We start from the raw sequence: 17902 nt of genomic DNA on the forward strand, positions 1-17902 counted from the left end.
TTAGAGGGGAGATGGGCTCTGGGACCAGCAGTCCAGGCCCTCAGGTGAGGCCACCCCACATGGGGCTGCGTGGCTCTGCTGCCTGACCGGGCCGGGTACTGAGCCCCCACATCTCGCTTGTGTTCACAGTGAAGCTGGCGGCCGCAGGAACCTCAGCGAATCGCTTTGAGGATAAAGGTTACGGCTCAGGGCCTGGCACATGACCTGCACTCGCTAAATGTTGTCCATTATTGGGCAACTGTAACTTTCTAGAGTGAAATAAAAGCTGATCACTTTGCCTCCACCCGGCCCCACACCCAGACTCTACACCCCAACTGCTGTCGCTGGAACTGGAGACCCAGCTACCTTCCACCTTACCAGGCCTTCGCCTCTGCTTCACCTGCTCTGCAGCACTCACGAGGTCACCTTGGAATCCGGAGACTTCCTCACAGTTTCAGCCCTGGGAGAAAGGGACGCCAACAGCCCCCAGCTCCTAAGGCTTCTGTGTGGGGAAACAGGCAGGGGGAACATAAGTGCTAAGACTGACACCGGCCCATCCAGGCCCTCTGGAAATGTGAGATCCTGTCCCCAAGGCCAGCGTTAGTGCCAGCGTTGGTCTGAATCTCCATCGTAACTGCTCACACTTCTCTTAGATTCCAAGATCAAGTCTAAATCGAAGCACAATTAGAGACGTGTTTGCAACACTTTAAAAACTACTCGCTGCAGTGTGACACACACAGTCCAAATCATACCTCACTGGTCATCATTCACTACTTTTAATGACAATAATGCATATGGATGTATCAACTCAACCATGGACCGTGTTTATTCCAGACCCCAGCTACCTATAGATCTTTTTATCCCAGCTCCAGAGAGAAGAGAAAAACAGAGACAGGACAGGAGAAAACAGAAGATAAGAGAACTAGAAGTCCTCATCCTTGCTCTGACGCTGAAGAAAAGAATCCAATAGTTGGAAGAGCAGCAACGGGAAATCATTGTTTAAGTGGCTGAGAGTTTCTAACTGGACAATGACAGGTTTTCAGGGTCAGTGGTAGGGTGGTTATGTAACACTGTGTATGGAGTTAGTGCCACTGAACTGTACCCTTAAAATGATTCAAATGTTGTCTTTTTCTCATTGCTGAGACAAAGTACCTGACACCCAATCACAGGCAAGGGCCTGTGCAAGTCCCATTTTAGAGGCATCTGCTATTCTCTGCCACTCTGCCCCTCTAAGGGACACTAAAGTGGGGCTGGATAAAAGCTCCCCTTCTCCCTCTCATCAGCATTTGTTATTGTTTTAATCCTTTTTACAATAATCTTTTTAAATGGATTATGATTTTCAGCATTTTTTCATGACAGTTCTTAGCCATTTATGTATCTTCTTTTGAGAAACGCAGATTCAGTCAGATCATTTGCCCATTTCTAATTGGATTATTTGAATTTTTCCCATTAAGTTGAGTTCCTTATATATTCTGGATATTAATCCCTTGTCAGATAAGTATTTCGCAGTTACAGTCATTATGAAAAATTACATATAGTTTCCTCAAAAAACTAAAACTAAAACACTATGACCCAGCAACTCCACCACTAGATATATATACATATATATGAAATGAAATTAGTATATCAAAGAAAGCATCTAAAGTCTTGTGTTACTGAAGTATTATTCACAGTCCTCAAGAATCAGCCTAGAGTGTCCATCAACTGATGAATTAACTAAGAAAATGTGGTCTGTATACCCAACAGAATATTATGCAGCCATAAAAAGAATGAAATCCTGTCATCTGTAGAAACACGGACAAACTAAAGGACATTATCTTAAGTGAAATCAGCCAGCAAAGAAAGACAAATACCACAAGTCCTAACTCATATACAGAAGCTAAAAAAGCTAGATTCACAGAGAGTCCGATAGTGTTTACCACAGCCAGGGAAAAGTAAAAGGAGAAACAAAGAGGGGATAACGGTGCCCAAATACATTTGAGAGGAGGAACAGGCCTGGTGTTCTGCAGTACAGTGAAGTGACTACAGTTGACATTCATGCACTGTAGATCTCAAAATAATTAGCAAAGAGGCATTTGAAGGTTCCCAACACAAGGAAATGACAAATGCTTGAGAGGGAAATGCTAATTGCACTGATTTCATCATTATATGACGCAGACATGGATTAAATTATCGTGGTGCTTCCATAAATAAGTAGTTATTATGAGTCAATTGCAATGTCATTTTGCAATGGACCTGGAGCTGCTGCTGTCCAGGGCCGGCCCATGGAGTGCAGTTCTCAGAGCGCTGCATTGAAGTCCTGCTCCCATGCCTGAGGAGGGCACGAAGGGGCTGGAAGGCACAGTTTTCTCCTCCCTTTGAAGCCCTCAGCCTCAGGGCCAGACAGCAGAGCGGCTCACAGGCGGTAGGCCCACCAGCAGGGAGACCACTCGAATCCTCAGGACCTCTTTTGTCTAATAATAAGAATCTGAGCCCATTTTAGAGAATCTTCTACCACATGGCAGGCACCTTTCCAAGCTCTTTAAACTCAAATGCTCATGACAGCCACGCCAAGTAGAGACTTCAGCCTGATGTTGCAGAGGAGAGAAGGGGTCTCACAAAAGTAACTTGCAAAGGCCGCAGAGCTGGCTAGTTGGAGGCAGAGCTGGATTCGAAGGTGAGCACTGCTCATCCCCCGAGGGGACCCACCTTCTGTGTCTCCCGACAACTCAGCCGACCCACTCGGCCTTCTCAGGTCCATGTGCTGGCAGAAAAACCTCTGACCACACTGCAGCCTTTACAGACTACAGGGACCTTCCAGAACCACACGGGCGCTGATGTGCACCTCTGCCACCTGCCGGAAGCACTCGGGCCCTCCACTCTGCGCTGGCCACGCTTTCCTTACAGGCAAGCAATGCGACTGGGTCATTAGGTGTCCTTCCCAGACCTAAAATGTCATCTTGGAATGTTTATGTTAAGGCAGTCTCAGAGCAGAGGATGTCGGACCCAAACGAATGACCAACCATGACTTTTCTGATTACCAAAAAAGGCACAAAATCCTCCCTATGGCCAAGTACGAGCAGCTCTCACATGACAGCAACAGTGGCATTCCCTTAAGTACTCCTGCTGGTTTACGGTTCACGATGTCCTTTCCAACACAGGATTCCATTCTGAAACCTGCAACTCCTATGTGGCTGGGGAAGCCTGCGTCTCAGCACTGACTAACCCAGGCCATTCCACAGCACAGGCAGGTGGGTGACGGGAAAGCTGGCTTCCGATTCCAGTTTAGCACAGCCGGAAGGGAAGCCCAGTGTGGAACCCTGCACTCAGCTCCCGCCCAGTCGGCAACAACTACAAGCTGTCTGCGTCACCATCTTCAGCCACAGCCAGCTTCACATAACTGGTGAGGCCATTAATAAAGGAGAGTGGGGCTGTTTCCACACAGACAGGAATGACCGTATTTACACGTGAGACAGCACATATGCTCATGTGCACACACATCACACACACACACACACACACGCCACCAACGTCCACTGTTCTCTCGCTGCACTTCGGTCCCGGAAAAGGATCTTGCTTTTGCTCATCAGACGTGACTTCCGGAGCCTCCCTCCAGCCGTCAGCACACAGGTGTGGCTGATGCAGGGGTTCTCCCGGAAACGAGCGAGCGAGGGCTCTTTCTGCCCCCACCTCCCCTCAGTTACTGGCCGTGGCAAGGGTGTTCACACAACATAATCAACTCCGAGCCTCCACTCCCTTTCTTAAACAATTCATACGTGTACCAGAAAGGAAACACAACACAAAACAAAACAGAAGGGGGAAAAGACAATCTTGAAATGAATTTGACTGCAGAAGCTTATGTTCCTACAGGCATAGTTGATATTAATAATTCAACAAAATATTACAGTAATTACTACACTTTGCAAAATCACAACAGTGCACTTTAGCACAACTCCTACCAATCTCCTTACAGCTGCCATTAATAAATAAAACACAATTCCCTATATTAAATTTGTTGCTTAAAAGCTAAATATTTTATCAGGAACTAATATATTTTAAATAATCAGTCAAGACCAAGAATGTCCCTGGACCTGGATTTCTTCCCCTTTTAAGTGAAATTCCAGCTTCCCAGTTAGAGCAAAAATGGACTTCAACTTGTATAAGAAAACACCTGAGTGGGCCTTGAAAGTCCCTGTTATGAAACCCAAGGCCCACTCAGCTCAAGTGCTCTGCTGGACTCTGATCAGGCTTCTGGGAAAAAAAGTGAAAAGCAAAGTACAGAGGAAGATTAATTCTTTTGGACCATGAATCTGACCTACCTCATTCGGCTCTAGAAGAGCAGCCATGAATTGTAAACAGATGAGCACCAAGCAACTGGCAGAAGTCGCACCTAAGAAAGCTGAGCCAGGGCCGCATACACAGAAAGCTAATGATGTGGAAACACAGGTGAGTCTCTCTCTACACAGTCACTGTGTTCCCACAAATCTGCTATGTCCCATCTCTCAAGTTCTGTTGATTTTACCTGCTGTATCAGTTAGCTTTTGCTACAGAGAGAGAGAGAGAGAGCGAGAGAGAGAGAGAGAAAGCTAAGGAATAAATAATCCAAATCTCAGTCACTTGTTCTCACCCAATCATCACGGGTTCCCACAGAGGTACGGCTGGCGGGGGGTGCAGCTGTGCTGCAGGGCTGCACTGGGCTGGGACTGGCCAGGTGCTACTGGTCTCTTTCCCTCCTCTTGAGACCAAGGGGCTCACCCAATGTGTTTTGCACAGCCAGTGCAGAGGTGCAAGACGTCCGGGAGAAGCACACAACAGGCCCTACCAAACAATGAAGCCAGCTGAGAAGAACCAACGTGGCATCTGAGGTGACAGGATGCTATTTCCAAATCCAGTCACACGGCCAGACCCAGAGTGAAGAGGTGGGAAACGGCCCCTCACCTCCACAAAGAGGCAAAGACCCAGTGCAAGGGGAGCTGGAGGAGAAGCAAAGAATCAGAGCCACAACACGACCAGTGACGCCTGCCACATAGTTCCTCGAGAGCTCCTGCTCACCCACTCCACCGCTGCCACCCAAGCCCTCACCCTTTTGAGCTCCAGTGCAATGGGGTCTCCCAGCCGCCATCTTTTTCTCCCTCTAACCCCTGGCAGGGCCACAATGATTCATTAATTGTATCACTTTCCTACTTTAAACCCCTTCACAGCTTACCCCAAACTGCCTTCCGGGACCCACAAGGTCCAGCCTGCTGCTACCCAGGCTGCCTGTCCGGTTGCGCCTCGCTCCAGCCCCCCCCTCTGCTCCGGCCAACCCGGACCATCCTCCTCTCGGTCCCCTTCAGATACCTTGCTCCTTCCGGCCACAGAAGCTGTGTACCCATGATTAGTCACCTTCCTGCAGCTGGGACAAAACACCTAGCACCTGCAATTCAAAGGCAGAGAGGTCTATTTTGGCTCACAGCTTCCAAGGATCCAGGCTCCACGGCAGAAATGGCACGTCAGGGTGTGGGGGACCTGGCCAGCAGTGAGTGATCAAACCAAACGATTAAACTGCAGGACAAGAACACATAGGCTCTGTGAGGAGTGATCACTTGAGGATCCACCATATGAAAATGAAAAGCAGCCCAACAAAGAAGAATGGAATCCAAAAAATAAGTACAAATCCAAGAGCAAAATAAATGGGAATCATAGAAGGGTAGGCAAACAGGATTAGAAATGAAGAAATTGGTATAAATTAGAATATCTTCCTGAAAAGCCAGAATGTCTCAGTAGTGTGGTGAAAAGGTAGATGCTTCCTCTGTCTATAGGGAAAGTAAAGGAGAAACACTCAGTAACACAAAAATCTCTACGAGAAAGTTATGCCCAAACTGATATGGTAGGATTCTAAGCAACTAGCAGAACACAGGGTAATCTATTTGGCCTGGAAGGTCAGAAAACATCTCGACAAGTGATACAAATGTAATGATAGAGGGTGACATCTATTTCCAGTCGTGCTACTAGATTTGCTGCAGATCATAAAAACAACCATAATTTTTAACATTTTTATTACTTTCATTCACTATGATTCTGATTACAATTTATTTCTTAAATATGCTTAAATTAGCACATATTTTATGCTGCCTCACATTGTTCTCCGCAATATCCGTCCTTCTACACGTAAAACCCTAAGTTTTGGGGGTGCCTAAGTGCATCACACTGTTTCTCACACATGCTGCAAGACTAGGCTTACACTCAGAGCTTCCCCAACACTTCATATCATCTGCAAGGAACAAGGCAACACGATTAATACTGATCAAGTTCTGGAACAAATTTTTTTAAATGTCAAATTACACTCCCGTCTGAGAATTTTATTATATCAAATGTGACTTGAAATTAATTTGACATCATGGCTAGAATAAGAATCTCAGGGTTTTAATACCCTGGAGAGTGTGTGTGTGAGTGTGTGTGTGTGTGTGTGTAGAAGTGTTTCATCTGTACCAAGAGATGCAGAAGCAGCCAGGTGTCACACGCGGTCTCCAAGTTGTAGCAGAGGGGCCTCCCGCTCCTTAGGGAATACAGGAGCGGTCAGTAACACCCGCAATTCATATCACCCCATTCTTTTCAAAGTGCTTCCACGTGCGGCATCTCCTCATTCATCTGTGACATAAAAGGAGCACCAGAATTGTCCTCATTTCACACACACATAAGTGATCAACCTAGTATCACATCTGGTCAGTGGTGAGATGGACCTGCATGAGTCTGTACAATGTTTTTGTTTCTGAGATGAGGAAACCAAATTCCAGATAATTCAAATAACTACCACCACACCAAGGAAACAAACGATTGAGTGAATTAGTGAAAGAATGAATAAATGAATAAATACATCAGCTTAGGTAAGACCAAATCTATTTATGTCTGATAAGTATTTTCCAATTTTTAAATAGTTCCAGACCCCCTCCTTACTAATAGTGAACTCACTACAAAAAAGTAGTACACACACACTCACAAGCCTTACCCATAGATAGATTCTACACCTGGAAGGGCCTTCATTCCCCACATCTGAGAAGCAAGTGACTGAAGACAGTTAACACAAAGCAGGAAGCCAGTCCCGGGGACGCCCACTCCCAAAGACAACATCCTTTTCAACACATCCTGATACCCTTCACTGACATTATCTTAGGAAGATACAAGTCTGAGCTCAGCTGCTGCAGGCCAAGTTCCCAATGAAATCTGAGAATAGGGGAAGCACGCCATGCTAGCAGATCACCTGCCAGCACAGGGAGGTCCGAACGTTAGGGACACTGTGGGTATGGGGAAGCCTGTGCCCTGGAGTGAGAGGGGCTCCTCAGCCCCGGAAAAAATGGCACTGAAAACTAATTGGAGGCGTGTGTCCCCACCTGGAAGCTACAACACTATGCCTGTACCATCCATTAAACCTAGGCTGTGCTCCTTTCTTCTAGAAGCCACCAGGGCAAAGGGAGGACCCACCCCAGAATCAGAGTCAGTGACTCCACCACCTTCTCCACTCCCAGCACGACCATAGTAGGGCTCAAAACAGAATTTTAAAAGACTAAAAAGTCCTCAGTTGGTGTGATGGATAATTTTATGTCAAATTAACCAGGCCACAGGGTGCCCAGATATTTGGCTGGACACTATTCTGCCTGTGACAGTGAGGGTCCTGCTGGACAAGGTCGACACGTGAATCAGTAGACTGAATAATGCTGACTGCCTTCGCCATATGGATGGGCAGGATGGGCTGCACAAGAACAAGTTCTTTCTCTGTGTCCAGCTGCCTTCAAGCTGGGACACTGGTCTTATCCCGCCTCGGAAACTGGACGTGGTCTAGAATTTACACAACTGTCTCTCCCTGCTCCTCAGACCTTCGGACTCAGACTAAGACTATATCACTGGGTTCTCTGGGGGTCCAGCTTGCCAACTGCATACGGAGTAGTTTTGACTTCCCAATCAACACAACTGCACAAGTCGACCTTTGTAGTAAGTCTATACCTATATACTATTGGTTCTAATTCTCTAAAGAACCCAGACTGATAGAGTTGGAAACATAACTTATATCAGTTGAGGTCCTTCCAGAAACACATTGCAATAAAAAAGAAAAGATTTAAGTTTAATTAATTTACCTGTGTGTGAGCTGATCGATCCCAGGAAATATTGAGAGCAAAGTGGTCAAATGAAATAGGCATTGGAGGCAGAGCAAAGGGGAAGGAAGTTACACTGGTAGGTACCTGGGGCTTAACCCCATGCAGGACTGAGGGAGAGTATAGAAAACCAGCCAGAGTTTGCACACCACAACGGGCAAGGCAGCTCGATCCTGACTCACCAATTTCCATCACTCACTGACAGGTGGCTTCTCCTCGCCCTGGGGCGGACATTCATCCCTGAGTCTTCCAGCCTGTGCCTTGTATAATCACAGCGAGCCGAAGGGACCCCGGAAAGCTTCTGGGCAAACGGTCTCTGTTACTGGTGGCCAGAATTCAGGCAGGCATGCGGGTAAGTGGAAATTGTCCAAAAATAGGCAGGGCACCAAAGGGTCTGCCACAAAGGAGACACTCAGCCTATCCTGCCACCCATCTTCGTGGATGAGGTGAACTAGCATTCTTGCCCAGAAAAGTAACTCACGTGGCTAGACCCTGGATGTACGTGTGTCACCTCCGAGACTCACAGCCTTGCAGGTCCAGTGTCAGCCTCACTCTGCAGCCTGTGCAACTGAGGTGCAGAGACTGGTTCAAGACTCTTGTCTGGGGATGTCTCATAACAGAAAAGACATTTCAGAGTTTCAAGAAATCTTCTAATAAAATCTTTGTTTTCCCGCAGGAACAATACTGAAAGCAACACAGGAGAGGAGAAATCCCACCGCCTCCAAGGCTTTCTCGCTCTTCCACCATCAGCTGAAAACCAGCTCCTGTGCACTGCCAGTGTCTCAGCCTCACTTTTCCCCATCTCCCTGCGCATCGCTTCCAGAGGCGGCAGATTGAGCTATTCTTCCACTCAGTCATTGTTCTCCATCCCCCACTGCCAGATTTTAAACAGAAAAGGTTCACTCCTTATGCAGCAGTCACCTCTAACCTGACTGTAACTGTCTGGATGAGAAAAGGCCTTCCTCGCTGTAGAGGCCAGAAACCGTTTTTGAGAAGACTGAGTCCAACAGGCATGTGGGGGTTGAGAACCAGACACAGCTGTGACAGACGGCCCAGGGGTACAGACTTCAGGTCTAGGACCAAATAGGAGCAGGCCGTGGACACCCTTAGCAGCGCGAGACACTCCTTCACCCAGGTGGTACTCGGTATGTAAGGAAGCATTATTCCACTCAACCCAACGAGCTTCTGCTGACCAACCACTGCACATGAGAGTGAGGGAACATAAGGAAGGAAATGCAGAAGAGATGGGGAACCAACCTGAGTATCCCCTGTAGCTGAATCTACCTCCAGAGTCTCAGTTCTGTCGCTGATGGGTTGAACAGCCCATACTTGCACAAAACACCATTTCCTTCTTTCTGCAGGAAGAGGCAGAACGATTAACACCCAGGACTGAACTGCCATACTGCCGATTAATTATCCACCTGTGGATCACCAAACAGCCTCTCACACAACACGATTACATAGCGCTTCTTCTCATCTTCTGTCTTTTGGAACAATTTCTGATACAACGCTTCTTCATCATTTCATCTTGTGTATTTTCACTTCTTTCCCAGGGCAACACTCCCTCTAGTGTCTGTGTGAGGCTCTCTGGTTCCACTCTTGGAGCACAGGTGAAGGGAAAAGGGAGGGAAAGAGGTGACCAGGACTCGTGCAGAGCACTGTGAACTAATTCATGTGATCACTCAGAGAAAGGCTGCAAAACTTCTGCCGTGAGTTCCAGCCGTGGATATTCCCTTTCCACACCAGGCACAAAGGCAGAGCTGGGACCAAGGCAGAGACGGGGAGCTCCAAGGTCCACTCTGTGAGCTGGACGTGGCCGAGTCTCCGACACTGTGGGCTCTACCTGCCAACCAGCCCTGTGCTCTCCCATGTCCCCAGGCTACGCACTTCACCCTTTCTCCAGGAAGTCTCCCACAATTATCTGTAAGGAGTGATCATGGATTCCCAAGGCTAGAGAAGCTACTCTTCAGCTTAAGGGATCCCTTATCCCTCCATGCAATGAAAGTGCTGAAGAAAAAAAGCTCAAGTTACTCACTATTACGAGGCCAATCTTTAACTCGATTCTAACAGATCTGACTCTAACCATTTTCTGTTACAAATTCTGGGTCTGAGTGCGAAGAAGCCAGGCCTCTAGACAGTCACTTGTTGATCTCTTTCACTGTCCATCTCGGGGCTGTGTGGGGCAGACACGCTGCGACTCGCCTGACAGAGGGCAGGGGTTGCAGCAATGGCACCTTCCTGGTCCCAGGAAGGCTTGGCCATCAGCTCACCACGGAACTTTAGACAAGTACCTCCTTCTTCTGCCTCAGTATTTCCACCTAGAAATGTAGAGAAGGCCCCTGCCAGATGCTAAACCAACTGGAAACCGTCTGCAGGCTCACTACTTGTGGGTCAGTCACTTCTTTTAAGCACCACTGTGAGCTCATTTAGTCCTTATGATGCCCAAGGTGCTAGAGTAAGTCTGGGACTGTTTGTACTGCCCCCTTCTACAGATCAAGAGAAGGCAAAGAGGAGGTAACAAGCTTCCCAGCATCAAACAGCTATTCAGAAGCAGAGGCAGGATTTGAACCCAGGCACTTGTCTCCAGAATCCACTGTCCTGCCAGAATGCGGCTTCGCTGCACATGTCCAGTTTGTCTGTTCTCAGTAAGTCCTAACGAGGCTTGCACTCGGGACAGAAAGACCCTGCACAGGTGCATGCACGGGCCCCATGTGCCAAACACGTCGCACCACACTCACACTAAGTGAGCGTGATTCACAGCCTAACAGAATTCTTGATCACCTGTCCGGTGTAGCTTTATTTCCAGTTTTTCCCCTAAACCGGGTTTCCTCCTTAGATGCAGTCAATTTCCTGACCCACAGCCTTGCTGGCTGACCTCACTGCCCTGTGGGTTCTCTGCCTCCCAGCCAGGAAGGAACGGTTTCCTGTGCTCCCCAGCATGGACTTCATACCGAAAGCTCTCTGGGCAACCCTGCAGTCCTCAGACTCCATCGCTGCTTTTATTAGAGTACTGTAAACAACAGCATTTTCATAAATAATTGAACCCAAACCACACAATCAAAATACACAAGCACAGTGTGGCGATGCAATCAGACTTGGTTCGCTCAGAAATTCACCTAGCCAGGTGACTCACAGGGTCCTCCGTCAACATCGGTTAGTAAGACCCAGCTCATGCAGCATGAAGGAGCTCACTTTTTATTGTCTCCAGCCGCTACAGTGGCTGGACACGGTGGCTGTGGGGCACAATCATGAAGCAGGAGGGAGAGCTCTACTCCTAGGCCTCTGGGCTGGCATCACATATATCAATCCTAAGCCTCAGTCTACCCTACCTATAAAATGGGCAGCACCCTACTTCGAGTGAGTGAAAACATGTAAATAAGCACTCATGGGAGGAAAATGCTATCAACCTAAAGGAGAAAGGAGACAGACATGTACATCAGAACTGGGGTCTTATAGAGAAAACAATGTTTGGGTCCAGCTATTGGGCACCCCACTGCTATGTGAGTCTCAGAGCCCTCATCTCCGCTGAGTGACTGCCGGAGACGGCTCCCTAGTGAATCCCCAGCCCTGACTTTCTGTGAGCCTAAGGTGCCGGAAGGGTCCCCACAGTGATGCCCTCCTGCTGAGCCCAGAGCCTCAAACCATCACTTGGCAATTAACCATGCACCAGCCCGTGGCGTGTGTCACCGTCCTGTGCTATTTAACTGAACAGAACTGCCGTCTGGTATCCCAAGCATATCAGGAGGGCCTGGAGGCAGACACCGTCACACCCGTCCGCCTCCCTCCATCCCTCCCTCATACCCTGCCAGTCCCCGGTGCACAGAACAAAGCCACACACAGGAGACTCTCGGCAAATGGCTGAGCAGCCTCTGAGCATCCATCCGATCTCTGAAGTGCACCAGAGCCAGCATCGGTGAGCAGTCCTTGTCCCCACCCTCTGTCTAGGTGGGGTGCAGACCTCTTAACTCTGATGTTAAAGTGTACATGTGAAATAATGAACCAAGCACATACATCTCGTGTCATTACGGAGCACTGTTAACCCATCTGTCATCTTTGGGCAAAAGCAACACAGGAGGAAAGCAGAGCCCACAGTCAGGGGAAGTGTTTTACAGTTTCACCTCTCACCCTCAAGACACTAAATAACACAAGACTAAAGTAATCAAGCGTTAAACCAAAGTGACCAAATGTAAATTCTACAAACAACAGGGAAAAGGGAAATACATGTTTGTAGGGAAGACTCTGAGCCACAACTCCCAGGTACATTTTAACCGAGGGAGAAGGGAATCCCAAGAGGAGAAGAACTCAAGAGCAAAGGCTTAGAGGCCAGCAGGGCTTGGGACAAGAGGAGGCTGCTCCTGCTACAGTGCAAGATGCAGCACTCCCACCCGACGCTGCAGAGGTAGACACAGAGCACATGCACGCAGTGAAGGCCCTTGAAGGCCAGGACAAAGAGTTGTGGGCTGGAATTCGAGAAGCCAAAGGCCCTCAAGCTGAAAGGAAGGCATACGAAGTGAAATATTCCTGATCACTATAGCTATCGATCAGGAAATCACCTATATCCCAGGCAAAAACTTCAGATTCCTTCGCAGCCTGCATGCCATGAAACTGGAGACTATCACTGGTTTTCCTGCTTACCTCAATGCGATGAAGCACCTGATGCTGGGAAACAAGGGCTTCATCTCCGCTATCAGCAGAGCAGTCACCCACACATCTGCACAGAGCCCTGCTGCTCACCAATGGTCACCATGAGGCACGTGCACGTGCACTGCCCACCTCTGCCTCCACAAGACCTCCTTCCCAGACTCGCTGCAGAAGCCTCCCAACATCTTCCTCCTTAAAGGATGTGTCTCAAGCCAGGCAGGGAGCCACAGGAGAGCACGAAGCCAAAAATCAACAGGTGGGTCAAGCCATCTGTCCGCACAAGGCGACCTGCCCATCTGTCCCTAGGCACAGAGGAACCACCAGCCCCCAGACAGCCTCTAATCCCCACGTCTGGCTCTGCGGGTCATCTGTTTCTGACAGGATGATTCAGGGCCCACAGACATCCAGTCCCGGAACTGCTCAGGAACAGTCGCCCAAAGAAGTGGTCTCCTGAGCCTTCCCTCCCTGTCACTCACCTTCTCCCTCAAACCCAGCACAACTGAGAAGCCACTTCCCAGCATTCCTCCCTGCGAACCACACAGCAAGTTCCCACCACTGCATTCCTGCAATCCTTGAATCAAGCCTTCCAATTAGAGTTTGCAACTTCTGCACACCTTGGAAATAAATCACTGCAGGACTGGAGGAGCAAATCAGAGGCGGCAACCCGGGCGGGCGTCAGAGGAAAGCAGAGCAGACACAACCTCCTGGTAGGGCCTCCTCTGCTCACACCCACTCAGGGCCACCAGCAGCAGCTAGTGCCCTTTAGTCCCAACCCACTTCCCAGCTACACCTGGACTGACTCAGATGGCTCTCCCTGTAATGCTAATTAAACAGAGTCTTTTGGCAAACCCCTGAAGAATGGCTTTTGTGGCAGGCTTCTTCACTAAGCCTCCAGGAAGGCAAAATGCATTAAGATATTGTGACGGGGGCTGGGAGCTGGGACAGGGAAGGCTGGACAATCCAGCCAAAAGCTATCTGAACAATCTGCTTGGGAGCCCCAATTAGATGCTTTAGTGAGTGAAATACAATTACTCTGATCAAAGCTGTCACTATTTTGCACATTAGGAGTAAATATTTTAGAACACAGCTGCATCAGTGCAAGGTAGAAATCCTGCCTGCAGACCCTGCGTGTTCTGTCTCCCCCACGCTCCAGGAAGAGTGATCTGTGGGGACTGGTGTCTCCCCGTTTCCACCCACCTTCCCAAGAACGACTTGGCAGGTGGCTCAGAGCAGCAGCCTGCAAGCCGGGCCATGAGGAGCTGCTGGAAAACTGGGGAGCAACCTACTGGAGGGCACAGCACTCCCGGCTCGGCCAGGCTCGGTACAGGAGGGAAGGGCCCCACCAAGGCTTAATCCAGGAAAAGGGGCCTGAGGTAGGCCATGGGCCGGGCCTTCACAACTTCCCACCCTCCAGGGCCTTTTGCCAATTCACTGAGCAGCAAGGAGGCTTCTTCCTTCATCTGAAGGAAAAGGACAGAACAATGCGTTTCTGTTTCCCTGTGAGCCATGGGGACGGGGCTCCCCCTGGGTGTTTGTGAAATGCTCTCTAACCCATTAATCACCAAGATCCCAGCTCCAGACAAGGGGTGAGAAGCAGCCTGGGCAAATCGCCCCTCCGGAGTAGGGGGTCCAAGGCCAAGCCTACTCACCTCCACCACCAGGACCCTGGCAGTGACACGCAGACAAAGGGGAACCTGACCCCTCCTCTTCCTGCTGCCCTCTGCCTCCAGCCTGCTGGGCACCTTCTCCTGTGCCCTCCAAGCCTTCCCACCCCAGGACCAGGGCCCAAGCAAACAGCTGCCCAGCTTTCGATGAGGGTCCCATCCTGGGCTGAACCAGGAGGGCCTAAAACCGTCCCAAGAAGGGGCCCCAGCACTGAGGTCAGCTGACGCCACCAAGCCCAACTGTGCTAAAGCTGAAGCTGGGCCCTTCCTGGAGAGGGACGCAGAAGAACAGGGCTCTCCATCCAAGTCAGAGGGGCCGGTGACGGTGACGGCACGTTCTCTGCTCTGTGGCATCCCGCTCCTCCGAAATCACACTGAACGACCTTCCTGACACTTCACCACCCTGTCGGTCAGTCGTCTCCTTCTTTTCCTGCTGTCCAGAAAGGGGAGGGGAGCAGATCCAAACAGGGGCTCCTGCTGGGGCTGGCTCCCAGTTGCTCCGAGGGGCTGTTTCACACAGTCTCACTGGACAGCCTCCCCTCTTGCTCAGTGACCATCCCAGACCTGACCAGCAAGCGCGCCTCTGCCTGGCCCGGCCACAGGTGTGGTCAGAAAAGCAGCTTCGGAAGCAGTCCCTCACTGCCTGGAGGGGACAGGCCCCTTGGGGCAGCCCTGCCCTCGATAGCCAGGAGCAGCCGAAGGGCCCTGGGGGATGTTCAGGGGTGGCTCAGACCTCGCGGCTGCCACGGAGGCTGGAAGCCCAACCTGCATGCTGCCCAGGCCCGAAGCCCTGTTCCACGGAGGGCCACCTTCCCGGGGGCAAGGGCATGCGGGGCTTTCTTCTGCTGCTGAACTGCCTTGCATACTGGGCTTTTTGCGGGAAGCATTTTCCCTCTGAACTCCACCTCCAGGGGTGGTTTTGTCAACACTCAAGAATGATAAAAGCAAAGACCAAAAAACTGCTCAGGCCAGCTGAATTTTCACTGTCCAAATGTGGCAGGAAGGAAGCCACAGGTGTGTGAAGACAGCTTCTCCCCACCCCTCCCCTGGAACGCATTTACTTCATCCTCACATCAAACCCATGCTCCTCCGGGAGTGAAAAAGTGTGCACACACAATTCCTCATTCTCAAAGTTAAATGAAGTTCAGATTCACAGCCTCACTGTCAGGGAAGCCACACACCCACACACACATCCTCTGGGGACATGGAGGTGGGGACACCTGGCCCTGCAGAGCCTCACAGCAGGGCTGTCCAGCCCAAGGCTGTGACGCCCACGAAGGTGCCATGGAGCTGCCTGAGCGGCTTTGTACCCATCCAGGTACCCAGCATCTGATACAGGCTGGGCGCCCCACCGTGTTGCGTGTCACGGAGAGAACAGGAAATCTGCACTGGCCTACCGCTGGGCTGCTTAGGCGATCCACTACCCAGCCAGAGGGCACCCAGGCTCTGCTGAAATGAGGCGACACATCCGAAGGAAACCTTTTCGATAGCCCATGAGAACAACAAAGCGGGGCAGCTTTCCCATCAAACGGGCTTTTCCAAGCTGCTCCTTCAGACCGCCATGACGCCCTGCCTGGAGCCCTGCTGTACCCACGCCAGGGTCCCTGGGACAGAGGCAAGAGGGAAGGGCGGGCAGGCTGCCTGGATTAGGACCTGGGGCGGGGGAGCCGGGCCCCGGCTTTTCCTCGACTTGGGCCGCCCTGCGCGGCGGCCAGGTGGAGACAGTCCCAGCCCGAGCCCGAGCCCGAGCACGCCCTTCGGCTCCTGCAGCTTGCCGAGCCAGCAGGCGCGGCTCAGACCGGCGCCCAGACCGAGCGCCCCAGCTGCCAGGGCGGGCTCAGAGGCGCCACCTCTCGGTACGGCCGCGTCCGGGGCCGCGGAGGCGGGGAGAGAGGTGAGGAAGCGCGAGGCAGGCAGGCTCGGGACGACTCCGCTCGGCCCGACTGGGCAGTGGAGGAGCCCTCTGCCGGGAAGAGGGGTGCTTGTGTAGGCGGGCGAGCGGAGAGGCGGGCAACGAACTCGCTCCATGCTTGAAACTTTTCCACTGCCTTACAGCCTTCGACGGTCGCTGCCTGGCCTTGAGGGCTGGCCGACCGCGTGCCCCAGCGCAGAGCCGCCACCCGGCCGGCACCAGGCGGCGTGGCCTCGCCTCAGGCTTGGTGCGGGGGCTGCTGTACGAGGGGAGCCCCGTCGTGGCCGGGATCCGTCCGACTGTCCAGCTGCTCCTTCCCCACATCCATCCCTGTCTTCACCCAGGAGGAACTCAACACCCCCAACTGGGACACTGGCTCTCTCAGGGAACAGGGAAGCGGCTGCGGACGCCTCCTCCACTCATCTCTAGACACAGCTCTCCTCTTGGGGAGCACCAGTTCTAGGGTCTCCGGTAAACACTCGCGCGCACATGCACACGCACACCATCACGATGGCAAACTCTGCTAACCTGTTGGGGCGAGGGAGAAGTGGACAAATCTCCCCCCAAGTCTAGATCTCCCGTTCCACACCTGGGGCCACTCTGTCCCTCCCCGCGCTCGCCCTCATCCCGGGAGTCAGAAGGGCCGACCCGCCCTGCTGGGTACTCACACTGCTGTTGTGCCCCGACCAGTGCACCATGGCTTGATTGTGGGCCGAGTCCCCGGTCAGCGCGAACGAGGTGCTGGGCAGACGGAGCTCCTCGGCGGCCGGGCCCCCAGTCCGCGTCGCGCGCACCTCCTCCCGACGACCCTGGGCCAGAGGGCGGCTTCCTTTGGCGCCTTCAGCCGTTGCAGTGGCCCGGGTGTCTCCGAGCTCCAGGGCGCTGGGCGATTGCGCCCGGCGACTCCTCCTCGCGCCGCCCCGCTTGGCAGGTGCCGGGGCGCCTCGGACCCACGGCGCGCCTGGAGGCGACGTCCCCCGGGCTTCAGCCTGCATCTCGCCGCCCCTCGGCCAGCGACCGGGTGCGGCGGTTCTCCGCGCGGCCATCGGCTCCCCCGGCCACTGGCTCGCCACTGCCCTCAGCGAGAGGAGAGGAAGCGCCGGCGGCCCCGAAGCCGGAGCCCCGAGGCGCCCCGAGCCGCCCGTCGGGCCCCAAGTGATCTCGGCGCCCGCCAGAACCCACGTCCACAGGAGCAGGAGTCCGGTCCCGGCGAGGGGCGCCCCGGGCCAGCCTGCGGGGCGCTCCACGCGCGCAGCCTCCATCCCGCTGCGGCGAACGCGGCTCGGCTGCCGAGTGTTCGGCGCCCGCCCAGGTGCGGGTCCGGCGCGGTGGGTGCGCGCGCCGGCGGGGAGCGGGAGCGGGAGCGGGGAGGGGGCCCCGGTGGCTGGCGCGCCCTGGCCCTCCGCGGTGGTCCAGAGGGCACTCGGCCTCCGCCGCCTGGGAAACTGACCAGGGCTCCTTCGGCGCTGTCCGGGTTAAAAGACCTGCCCAAGGCTCGGCCGCCGAGCTCCTCCAGAAATGTTGTGAGAAGGGGCACTCGAAGGGAAGAAGATCCTCTTTCAAGACGTAAAATCAAGCGGGACCCAGAAGGCGGGGCT

The 17902-nt window shown here is 52.3% G+C and overlaps 1 protein-coding gene across 1 annotated transcript in view; it reads right to left on the bottom strand.

Annotated features, from left to right (window-relative positions):
* Window positions 1–17581, bottom strand: part of Sorcs3 (sortilin related VPS10 domain containing receptor 3) — a 568351-nt gene extending 550770 nt beyond the window's left edge. The window contains exon 1 of the mRNA XM_004866511.3: window positions 16973–17581. Coding sequence (XP_004866568.2) covers window positions 16973–17566 — 594 coding nt within the window. The 5' untranslated portion in view covers window positions 17567–17581. The remainder of the gene's footprint in view (window positions 1–16972) is intronic.
* Between the last annotated feature and the right edge of the window lie 321 nt (window positions 17582–17902).

This window comes from Heterocephalus glaber, unplaced genomic scaffold (genome assembly GCF_053883595.1).
Source record: "Heterocephalus glaber isolate CG9 unplaced genomic scaffold, H.glaber_assembly_v1.0 deba00001498, whole genome shotgun sequence".
Taxonomy (NCBI): domain Eukaryota; kingdom Metazoa; phylum Chordata; class Mammalia; order Rodentia; family Bathyergidae; genus Heterocephalus; species Heterocephalus glaber.